This window comes from Etheostoma cragini, chromosome 7 (assembly GCF_013103735.1).
Source record: "Etheostoma cragini isolate CJK2018 chromosome 7, CSU_Ecrag_1.0, whole genome shotgun sequence".
NCBI classification, from domain to species: domain Eukaryota; kingdom Metazoa; phylum Chordata; class Actinopteri; order Perciformes; family Percidae; genus Etheostoma; species Etheostoma cragini.
In genome coordinates, this window is record NC_048413.1 from 3,119,436 (window position 1) to 3,131,604 (window position 12,169).

The 12,169-nt window shown below is 43.6% G+C and overlaps 1 protein-coding gene and 1 long non-coding RNA gene across 2 annotated transcripts in view; one reads left to right on the forward strand and one right to left on the reverse strand.

Moving 5' to 3' along the window:
- Positions 1 to 12,169, forward strand: part of plxna2 (plexin A2) — a 207,933-nt gene that overhangs the window by 106,086 nt on the left and 89,678 nt on the right. The window contains exon 5 of the mRNA XM_034875731.1: positions 3,966 to 4,066. Coding sequence (XP_034731622.1) covers positions 3,966 to 4,066 — 101 coding nt within the window. The remainder of the gene's footprint in view (positions 1 to 3,965; positions 4,067 to 12,169) is intronic.
- Positions 6,406 to 12,169, reverse strand: part of LOC117947130 — a 16,317-nt gene continuing 10,553 nt past the window's right edge. The window contains exon 3 of the long non-coding RNA XR_004657159.1: positions 6,406 to 6,416. This is a non-coding gene — a long non-coding RNA (uncharacterized LOC117947130). The remainder of the gene's footprint in view (positions 6,417 to 12,169) is intronic.

The following is a 12,169-nucleotide window of genomic DNA, read 5'->3' on the forward strand; positions in this document are numbered from 1 at the left end:
CCCCCCCCCCCCCCCCCCCCCCCCCCCCCCCCCCCCCCCCCCCTGCTGACAGCTGTCTCCACACTGTAACCCTTTCACGGAGCTGGGCCTCTGTGAAAGTTCTACTATATAAAGTTTCACCAGCCTCGCACATGTTTTTGGAAGGATCTGAAGGCCTTTTTGGGGGGGTTAAGAGGGATTCACTTTGAGACTTTGAGATAGATACATAGATACACACACACACACACACATTATGAGTTGACTGTTTCCCCATCAAAGTCTCGTTCCTTGTGGGCTTGTTTGTCATCAGTTGCAGCTTCTGCTGCTGATGTGACCCCGTCTGCTGCTCATTACAGCATGCCACCTGTTTGTCCTGAAGCTAGGCGAAACACCACACACACGCACACACACACACACACACACACACACACACACACACACAAACAAATAGAGTTTGTTGAGGTGACAGGGGGTTAATCTAACAGGGGTGTCCATGGCGGAGCTGCCACACAGTGCATGGACTGTCAGCGTCCCACCGTGTCAATGGCTTTCTTTGTCCCCTGGGCCCGTCTTTCTGTTGCCGCAGGGTTTAGGACCCGGCAGACAGGTGGAGGGTCATTGAGCTTTTGAAGCGCAAAGACAAAACAATGAAGAAAAGATATAGGCCGGGACACATAAAGTTTAGAGTTTTCAAAGCAACTGACAGTTTTGCCAACGACTGCTTTTCATACGCCATGCAATAGCAGGCCCACGTTACAAATTTTGCTGTCAGCTGTTTTTTTTGTTGATACTTTGTAATAAAGATAAGCCTTTGAGGGACACCCAGCTGTTATCTTTTTCCAGCTGACAGTTAATTTCAGCCCACGTTGCTAACCGCAATTAACATCACACAGTTGTGGGCGATTTTGCACAGGGTTCGAGAAACAATTAAAACACACACACACACACACACACACACACACACACACATGCATTTTGCAGAGGAGGAACTTATTAGGCATCCATCTGAGCCTGAAGGTTTGGAGCTGAATGGGGCACACGCTGTCAGAGTGTGCTGCCATTATCCAACAAGGCCATTGCCAGGAAATTGAAGGACAGACAGGAGTGAAAATGAATCTGTGTCAGACTGTGAAATTCAGACTCTTCTTGTGCCTCTGTTCATCATGCTGTGCAGCATGTGTGTATGTTTACTCCTGCTGACACAGTGAGATGCAGGTGGGACCGGGGCAACCCCATGGGACACACACACGTACACACACACGCGCGCACACACACAGATGTCCAGATTGCACTGACCTGTGTTCTGCACGAACAGACTGAGTGCCATGTGGCTGATCAGAGCGTTGGTTGGCAGACAGACAGACAGACAGACAGACAGACACAGACAAAGCTAGGTACACACACACACACACGCACACACAGACACACACATACACATATACACACACATTCATATATAACTTACAGAAGGATGAGTGCATGTGAGGTAACAGCTGAAAACAGGCCCAGCCTGTGGATCACACAACAATTCAGCTGACACGCACTCAGTGGTTGGCTTTATGAGGAGATGTATGATTTGATTAAAAATTCATAATACTTTATTAATCCCACAAAGGGCAAATTCACAATGTTACATCAGCAAGGTAAAGTGCAAAAACATACAAATCAATCACTCTGAAGATGAATAAAGAAAGACATTTAGTGCTTCTCCCCTGTGTATACATACAGTATTAAAATTCTCAGCTGTGAATTTTCATAAGTTTAATGTCACTCGTTTAAGCATGAGGATTTTTTTCTTTATTCAAATGATTGTCCAACGGCCCTGTGTGGATTAGCGTGGATTCGTGGGTATGGAGTGTGTTTGCTTACGCTGAAAGTGCTTATTTAAATTCTTTGCTGTTGACACTTTCAACATGTTTTGCTTTGAAATACCAGCGTTCTACTCCATTCATTCATATCTTTAAAAAACAACTTACAGTACACATTAATAATTACTTTTCAGTTGTACAATTATGCTGCTGTCGTGTAGAAAGTACACACCCTTGTGGGAAAAAAGGTAACTCTAGTACCTAATAATAAAAAAATATACAGTTCAACTGTTCTTATTAGGGATGAGTTAACATGATCCTTTCTCGAATTAAAATCAGTTTTTGTTGGATTCATAAAATTTTAGAATTTTAATAAATGCCTGTTCACCATGGATGTATACGTAAAAGTACTGTTTGGAGGTCAATTTTAAATGAATTGGACTTAAAACATTAAAATGTTGCATTATAAAATATATTTTTGAGTTGCTTCTTTCTTGTACAGTTTACTCTCTTTAATATCCAAGCAAAATTGGTATAGTGTAATTTCCCTAATCTAATTGATATATAATTGAATCGGGACTCTGTCAATCGGAATTCAATCAATTCGAGAACTCAGCGGTCCTTCGCAATAATTTACTATTCCATTTTGTGATCAACTTGGACTTGAGCAAAGCGTCTGCCACTCCTCCTCCTCTTCCTTGTGCAGGTGTGTTTGCACAGGCTCTCCCCAGGTGGCCAGGTGCCCTGGTGCAGACAAGCGCCCATTAATGGCAGAGAAACGGCCTTCTCTGGCCAACTGCTCCCACCTGCTCACCACTGCTTCTCTGGCTTGAGATAAAGGCAACAGATGCCTGTGCAGCTGACGTCTCACACATTGACACGGAGGGGCAGAAGCGCACCCAAACATTTAAGTCCCATCATCCCCTACTGTACAATGGCTCGACATAAAACATTACTGTAATAACATAGAATTGTCATATTTAAATGGCACCAATAGAGAGGCAAATCCACTACTTCTCCGGTGGACCCCATTATGTTTTTTTATTTTGAGAAAAATTTGTATCCGTAATGTTGTCAACAAGGAGAGACAAATTATATTTGGATCCTGTTTGAATTGAGCTATGATTTACGCATATGTTTGTTTTTTTTAAAAGAGAATTTTGCAGCTGAAGAAAGTGAAAGTGAACTACATTTCATGTTTGCAGACATGCAAATATGATTTATTTTACAGCTCAAATAAAATGTACTAAGTCTTTGGCGGTTAGACTCCATCGCTATATGAATCTTTCATATATGTCCTGCATATGGGGTAGAGAACCGTCAGACCCCCCGATGGAATCTAGGCGAAAGGTGGCATTCTTTGCCTGCAACAACAGCTGATAGCAAAGAGAGAAACAGATTTTTAAAGCAGGGTTGTGACTCGGTGATTGGCCCTTGCCATTTGTGTACAATTCTGATGTTCTTTTATCAGTCGGGAAGAGAAAGAACAAGCGAGATCTGTTACCGGTGTGAGTAGCTTTACATCCCGCTACAAAACACCCAAAGGCCCTAGCTTCAGAGAGACGTCCCCCTATGCGACTGTGCAGTGTGTAGTCTTTCTGATAATGTATAACTTATACTTCCACTGTTTAACAACTAAGACTTTATGCATCGGAAAATTATCTTTTATAATGACAAACATCGTATGTGTAGTTCCTGGCTCAATTCAAACGGGATCAAACTAATAATTATTATCTCCCCAACTAACTACCATAGATAATATTTATGGTGGAGAGGTTTGGTTTTGTTTCATATGTCTGAAGTAATATACAAAGGAAATACTTGTCCAATGCTTGTTAGTGTGTGACTGACTGAGCATTCCTTTAGTAAACACACATACCCAGAGGCTTCTTTTTATGCATCTCATGATGGTTGCTGTGCTGCACTGTGAGCCAGGGGCGGGGCTAGAAGGGGGGCACGGGGTTGCACGCGCACAAATCCATTGGGATTGACAGTTTTTGTATGAATTACATATTTACATTGGATTGTAGTACTGTCACTTAGCTCATATTGTGTTGTTTTATCCTATCCAATATTTCCTGTATTACACCTACTGATTATTGATCCCTGGTCCTCCCCTGTGCCACACCACATAAGAAAATCCTGTGCTTTGACCGTGGTCCTTTCATGTGCTTTCAGGTAACCCAAGTCCCGATCGAGTCATGCGAGCAGTACGGGACCTGTGGAGAGTGTTTGAGCTCCGGGGACCCACACTGCGGCTGGTGTGTCTTGCATAATATGTGAGTATGCCTCAATCATCTTCCAGTCAGTTTGCAGAAACCGTACATACAGATTTTGTTAGACTTCTTCTCTCTGTGGCCCTCTCACTAAGGCCGTCAGGCTTTCTCCTCATGTTCACTTTGTATCAAATGGAGTATGAGGACAGGAGACGGTGTCTGTCTGGACTGCTATAGTTGTGCTCAGAGGTGCAGAGCCGGTTCAGAGCAACTTGCCGCTGCCGTAGTGACTACTGCCCTGTTCTGACATGACTAGATATTAACAGGAAATGACACCATTCACTCGGTGTATGATTTACTGCAATTTGAAAAGACAGACACAGACCAAAAAGGGTTCTTCTGCTTACAACTATCATATATGCATGTTGAAGTGTCTCTGTATGTTAAATGAACATCTGGTGAAGCCAAAATATATTTGTGGTGCCTGTTCTGAGCAAGTTGGGAGATATTTACCTTTCAGTGCAAACCCACAGTCATAAGAATTAGCATAGAAGCCCTGAGTGACACCTCCTGGAGGTGAAACGTTACTGCAACAAAACGAACTTCCAGAAGCCAGACAGTAAGAAAAACATGTATATTTGTTGTATTTTTTATGACTCCTTCATCTTTAAATTTGACTTGTTAGATGAAGTGATGGAGAGGGTATACTGGGACACAACATGAATACAACTCACCACTAAAGAAGCTATAAGACATACTGCTCTGTCTCCATCTCCCCTCCTTGTTTCTTAAGCACACACATACTCTCATCAGTCTGAGTTTCTTGCCAGCTTCTATGTCTTGAATTCCCCACTTACAGCCCCTCCTGAATGCAGCCTCTCTCTCTAAAGGTATAGCGGAGTATTTGTGTGCGTCAGAGCCCCGCCGCAATCATCATTATCGTGATGGCGGGCCCGACAACGTGCACTTAAAGTAATTTACATCACTCCAAAGCTGGGACAGGACAAATAATTGCCTAGCGACAAGGTAATTCAGCATGTGCCTGAGGTACAGGAGGGGCCGGCTAAAGCTGCGTATTCTCTGTAGTCTGCGTGCCTTCACACAGGGATCATTTACCAAAACATTAGCCTCCGTGCTAGGCTGTTAATCATATGCTTTTGTGTAGGGAGCAAAGTCATTCAGGTTAGTAGGAATTTAAATCCACAGCGTGATGCTAAAAGGGGATACTTTTTTATGCTGTTCTGGTGAAAGCAGCTGTTAGGCTGGGGCAGCTCTTTGCTGGTTCACTTCTCGAGTGAGTGTGCAGGGGCTTGTGTCCGAACGTGTGTGTTTTGTGTGCGTGCGTGCGTGCATGCCCGTGGGTTCGATTTTTGTGTACAAGCTCAAACACTTGTGTGGACCGCTGTACTGTACTGCGAGGAGAAAAGGTCAGCACCCCAATTCACGTCAGATCAGCCATCTGTTCTCTCAGCACAGCGGACCCTCGTGCCACCTGTCTCTGGCCCTTACACCCCTTTCTCTGCCCTGACCCCACAATGAGTGTGGCGGAACCCCTGTCAGCTCTGGCTGAGTTACTGCGGAGAGGAGAAGAAGTTGTAAGAGGAATAGTTGGCTCTTCCTACTGCCTGTCATGCGGACTACTGTTGACTTGCATGTGCATTTCTGCAATAATAAACAGAGGTGGCGAGGAGTGGCGGGAATTAAATAATAAACCAAATGAAAATGTGCGATAAAAGACTGACGGAAACATATTCCTTGAATGCATATTCTGGTTTGACAAAGCATTCATGTCATGCTGCCACTCCACAAGAAAATAAACATGCATAGGTGAGGTATTTAGGGTGTACAGTGGGGAGAAGAAGTAATTGATATATTGATTATTTGATTGTTCTGTGATGTTTTTTTTGAGCCTCTACTATAGAAAGTGAGGTGTGTCTGGATTTGATTGGTTTGTCCCCTTTCTGTAGTAGCGGCCGGAACCAAACATCACAGATCAAAAATAGACAAATTCAGTAATAAAAAAACAACAACATGTCATTGTGCCATCTTATGTGGGAAGCAGCATGAAATGGAATGGAATTGCAGGTGCTTGATTAATTACGTAATCTTGCAGAGTTGAAGGAAACAGGCACTTATTTGCACTGAGGTTCAGACATGTGCACAGGATTTTAATGGAAACACAACTAATGACATAGCAATGTAAAATTAGACATTACCTGTGCATGTAAAAGGGCTTTGCCGCGTGGGTTTTGGTAGCATTAGGGACTGCATGAATGTACAACATAACCAAGAGTAGTAGGAAGCATCTGTCAAATACCGCTGGAGAAAAGCAGCTGCACCCTTCTGCTAAAGAGCTCCTCTTATCCCACACAACCAAAATTACATTTCTTGCCAGCCGTGGTGCCATCCACAGCTGCGATCACTACCGCTTCCCAATGCCCTCCTTTTCCTTCCAGTTCTTCATCATCTATCCCTGAGCCACTGTTGATTTAATAAAATTATCTTTCCCTCCTTTCCCATGTTTGCGTGCACCTCCCTTATAGCAAAAAATATGCCACTCATCTCCTCTCAGCTCACTACTGCGCTGTCTCCCATTTAGACACTCTTCCCTCTGGAATAAGCTCTTCCACACTCCAGAGATGGTTGGCTTGCCAAACACCAACACCCATCGCTTTGATCACCCACCTCCCTCCTTCTACAGCTGCCATCCACAATATCCATCCTCTTTTCTCCTCCTCCAAACACTGCGTTTTTCTTTACGTTTGTGCGCGGACGCTCATTGAAGTGCAGCATTCTAAGGTGGCTAATTAGGAACACAGGAGGACATTAGCTTGGTTTGCGATGATGAGGAGGAGGTGAGAATGTGAGGGAGGCTTTGGGTTGGCCAGGAGTGGCGTCTCTGTCTTCCCTGTCTTTCTGCTCTCTTTCTTCTTCCTCCCATTCAGTGTGGTGTGAGACTCTAAAGTCCTTTAATTACCAGCAGCTGCTAGGCATCCCCTGAATGCACAGAGAATAGGAGGGGGAAAGAATGAGGGGAAGAGAATGAGAGAGGGAGAGTGTGTTTGATGCCGCACTCTCATCGGCCCACAAAACCGAGCAGCGTTTTGATTGCAGCTCAAAGGGAGCTCATCATCTTGAGCCCTCTCCAGTCGCAGTCCTGTGAATGGGCGGTTCAGCCTCCGCCTGACCACAGTCCAACAACACTGAGCTGTGGCGACGCTTTGCCTCCGTCGCTCCCTGCTTCTCATCGCCGTTAGATTAGCTCTTTAATCATCATGCCCGAAAAGAGGCTTTTCCATCTCAAAATGTCCCGCATCACTCTGATGTCCCACCATCCGCTCAGCTCGCTCACACATTCCAGGAGCAGGTTTGGCAGGATTAGTCTGGACCTCTGTCTTAAGGGCTGGGATCCAGTGACAGGTCCAGTTCAGCAGTTGATCAGCGTAACGGGTTTTTCTATAATACTATTCATTATAAGAATTAGTAGTGAGCGATTATGTAGTCTGGATCAATGGAAGTACATTTCCAGGATGAATGCCTGACGCGTGTCCCTCCCCGTCCTCTCTCTGTGTGTTGTCGTTCTCAAACTCGGTTCACTTTGGGAAACAACAACCTTCGAGCTAGCAAACGATGAAAATGTGGTTTTTGCAAAAAGGCATGCCTGTGTGGCTCTTTTGGTGAATGATTATAAAGATTTACAAAGAACAGCATTTACTCTCTAACTCTCTAAGACTTTTGGGACCGGTTAGTGGGATTGCTGTGGACACACAATACACGTACACTACACTGGTAAGAGCTAATGAGCTTTAACCATGTATCAGCTTATCTAAATAGCTCATGTTACTGTTTTGTGTCAACAGTTAACTTTATTTAATATTGCACGTGGTGTCTTCTTTTGCAGAGTGCAAATATTCCACCAAAACAGGTTCTTTCCAGAGACTATTTAACAGAGCCACCGTTGCTGCGTCTGGAGTTGCGTCCGGAGCTTAGCTCCGCCTAAGACAACTGTGATTGGTTAAAAAAAAATGCGAACAACCCAGAGCGTTTTTTCTCCTATCCCAGAATGTATGTGTGGTGTAGCCAGACTTTACTCCACAGCGCTGTGGAGATAGCTCTGGCAATGCTAGACTAGATTATGTGATATGTGCCAAGGAAATTCTGTTCAGTATGTCGAAATCAGCACTAGTTTGTTGTCTAGATGACAGCTTAGGGCTATTGGTGTAGTAGGCCCCAGCAGACAGTTAGTCAGCATTTGAAGGTTGCTCTAAGCAGAATAACATATTACTACTACGCTGTGATGGTGCATTGCATTGTGCTGTCAGTCTGCATGTGGCTGAACTGCTCAGATCGGTTTCAGTAACAACCCACACAGCAGCCTGAACGGCACAGCTGTCCACTTGTCACAAATAGGTGTTATGAGCTTAAACGCTGTCAAACCCTTTGTTTAGCATCCTGGTGGGCATACTTTGTCAAGTGAAAGAGATGGGGTTTGGGGCACGGCCAATTCTTTAACAGAGTAGTGTTATTTCCTAATGTGACCCATGGTTTTAAGAGAAAGGAGGTCTGGATTTGAGATAGGACGTCTTTTATCAACTTAAAATCAGACGCGGCAGCCCTATTTTTATAACTACAAGCGCGTTTTTCATGCAATCATTACACTCCTACGGATGACGTCAAACAGCGGCCATAAAATCGCCTCTAATTTACCAGTGGCAACAACAATTAGCCCAGCAATGAGAATGGCTGCTTCAGCCCATTGTGGATGTCAGACTGAGTGTCTAATGGCCGACTCATCAGCTACAGCCATAGTTAGCAGCTAGAGGGAGGCTGCATCCATCTTACCAATTGGGCCTAATGAGATATCGATCGGGAACATGTAGGTCTATCAATATTTCCATAGATTCCTAGAACACAGAGCCAGTACACGATGGCTACATGATGGCTGAAATACTATCTGCAGTATATATAATAAGCGCTGCTCGATTGGGAGGAAAAAAACCATCAACGTCATTATTGAAATCCCGATTATTGAACACAATCACTCGTTGACTTTTGGAAAGATAGTTTACTAATATTATTAAATAATCAGTTACATTGTTTTTGTGACCGTTAGGAGCCAAAATCGCGATAAAAATAATCCTATAAACCCCAGTGTGTCTGTATCTCTTGCTTTCTGACTCCTTTTCTTTTTGAGATACTTCCATCCCCACGCTGCTTCTTCTCTCTACTCAGCCCACGCCAGGGAAGCTTTGGCTTAATACAGAGCACTGAGCAATGGTCTCATTGTAAATCTTTCTCTCCCCTGTCTCCTTTCCCTCCCCTCAACCGAGATCTTTAACAGAGTCCAACACACTGGGTTTGTATAAACCGTGTGTGTGTGTGTTTTATACGAGCCGACTCAAGTTTACACCACAATAGCTTCCCGATCTATGAGAAGATGAAGTGAATGGGTTGCGGTCATACTGTGCTGTGTGTCCTGTGGCCGCTGTCCTGCAGGGACATTATCAGTCGCCACAGGAGACAGACCGAGAGCTACAGTGGTTGCTTTGACCCCTGACATGAACTGTACACAACGTTAGCTTTCAAACTGTGCCCTCACCTGTCAGCCTCAGCCCACACAGCAACATGAGCTGGGGCATTTTACCGTCTCTGTGGCGGTTTGGAAGACACATTTTGTTATTATTCCTCCTTCACTTTCCTTCTTCCCTTCCTGTGGTATGTGTTTAAAATGGATGTTCTCACAGTTAGGTGCTGCTCGAATATGGAAGAAATCTCAATTTTCTGGTCAATGTTAAAATCATGATTATTTAACGCAATTACTAATGGACTTTTGGAAAGATGTTTGCATTGATTGAACTTTAAAAAAACAGTGAAACAGTGAAAACACGTTGAACTGGTAAATTTCCAAAACGTAACGTGCAAAATAACCGCTTGTCTCCATAAAATTGCTTTTGCGATCATTAGGAGCCTGAAATCAAAGTGACAATTAAAAATTGGATTCATTGCACACACTTACTCACAGTTCAAAGGACGTTTCCAGCACAAAATGAACCATGGGTTAAGAACACATGGGTACAGAGTCGACTGTTCTCTGGGATGAGTTTTCATGCTAATCGAATGTGTATCTAGCTTAAAACAAGCTAGCAGAAAACGCTGATTAGCTTATAAAGCTAGCCTCCTGGGCACTGGTAGAGTTAAAAAAACAAACACTATTTCTATACCACTAACAAAGCTAAAAATAGCACCACACTTTCATGGTAGCATGATGAGGGTTCTGGCATGTAAACCCAAGCATTGAGAACTTTGTTAGTGTACAGGCAATTTGTTAAAAAGATAGTTTTTAAAGACTGTACCTGCCTGTGTACCGACGTACAAACGACGTACCAACGGTACTGTCTTCATAAACTATCTTTTTAATAAACAGTCTGTACACTAACAAAGTTCTCAATGCTTCAGAAACAAATGCCTGGAATGACTCAGAATGAGCACAAAACACTGACGGACTGAGGTAGTGTGTGTAGGCAGCACAGCCCTGTACATCACTGCTCACCTAGTCTCCCAATGCCAGACCTTCCTCCACAGCACTGCGGATGAGGGTCTGGCTAGTCCACACAGCATTCCTGAATTGGAGATAAACATGCTCTGGTTCATTGGCATTTCATCACAATCGTCTTGGGCGTCGGACGCAGCTACGGTGCCGCTGCAAAACAGTCTATCTATGGTGATGATTTTCTAACATAATGGCTTACCACTTAAGACTAGGAAAGCTTTGTCAAGCACAATCAAACATTCATTATACATCCAGTTTCTTCCTCTCTGTGCCTCCGTCTTCCCACCCTACTTCTTTTCAGCCCTCCGCTCCGCCTCCCCATCCCCATCTTTTTATTTTCCTGTGTGGCGTTTGTGGTCTGTCTCCAATGAGGGAAAGAAAGGTGATTTTAAAATGGCTCCCCCTCTGTTTTTTTGTTTTTTTTCTTTTTTTTATTCGCAGCTAGAGCTGCAATCAGACAGGCCTTCACACTTTCATTGAAGTCCTTAGATGTGGTAAGAGAAGGGGAGGAGGGATAGAAGAACAGGAATCTTTTTGCCTGCCTCTTCTGCTCTGCTGTCAGGGCCAGGGGTGGGTGTGTGCGTGTGTGTGTAAAGATGTGCATACATGTAAGAAGGATTTAGTGCATGGGACTGTATGTTATTACTAGATTATTTGTTTAATCTACAGAAAACTTGTCCATTTGAGTGCATCCATTATGTGTCTGCATGACTGTGGTCTGTGTCCATGTGTTATATGTGAATGGGTGTGAATATTCAGACGTCTGGGTGACTGTCAAAGCTTGGCCCAGCAGCAGAGATGACAGACCAGGGCAACAGAATAAGATTTAGGAATTGGTGGAACAAACCCTGAGGCCTGCCTCTCCTCTGCTCACCCTCCCACGATGTCAAAAGGGCTTTACACCCTCACAGCACTACTTTACATTATTTACTGTATTTAGGTTAGTGTATTAGATTACAGTACATATGTGTGTGTCAAGGCTTTATCTGAACTTAGCTCCAACTCCACAAACTGCCATAGCAGAATACAACACGCTCTCTGTAGGAGTCAAAGCAAACTCACATTACTTAGTTGTGGTTGTATTTGCTCATCTTTAAATGTCTATATTATATTACATCTACAGGTTTTGTTGTTAATATACAGTGTGTTTAACAAAGGTTGTTGGTTAGGGCTTCATTGTGACAAAACTAATTTACTCTGTTTCTATGTGTTGTGAGCTACAGTGCAGCGTCTGTCTGGTCAGATAGAAGAGAACAGCTGTTTAGTGGGTCAGCGGTAGCTGTGGAGCAAAATGTCACGTAGTTACGTAATGTAACACAACATAAAAGAAAAGTTGGAAAGAACAACAAGTTAGACATTTGCAGTGTAGAGTCCTGTCTGGGGCAAACCCTGAGAAATGCTTGGTTGAAAAAAGAAGGCTTAGCTGAACGGGAATGTTTTCCATTAAATTCAAATAAAAGCAACAAGCTGATGTGACGTCTATACTTTGGTTCCTTGGTTGCAAACTAATGAACGAAAGAAGTCAAAATCAATCCTGCCTACTCCTAACACACTGAAGTGGATTTAATACAAAGTTGACTTTTCCCACTCCACTCTGCTTTGCTTTATATATGTAT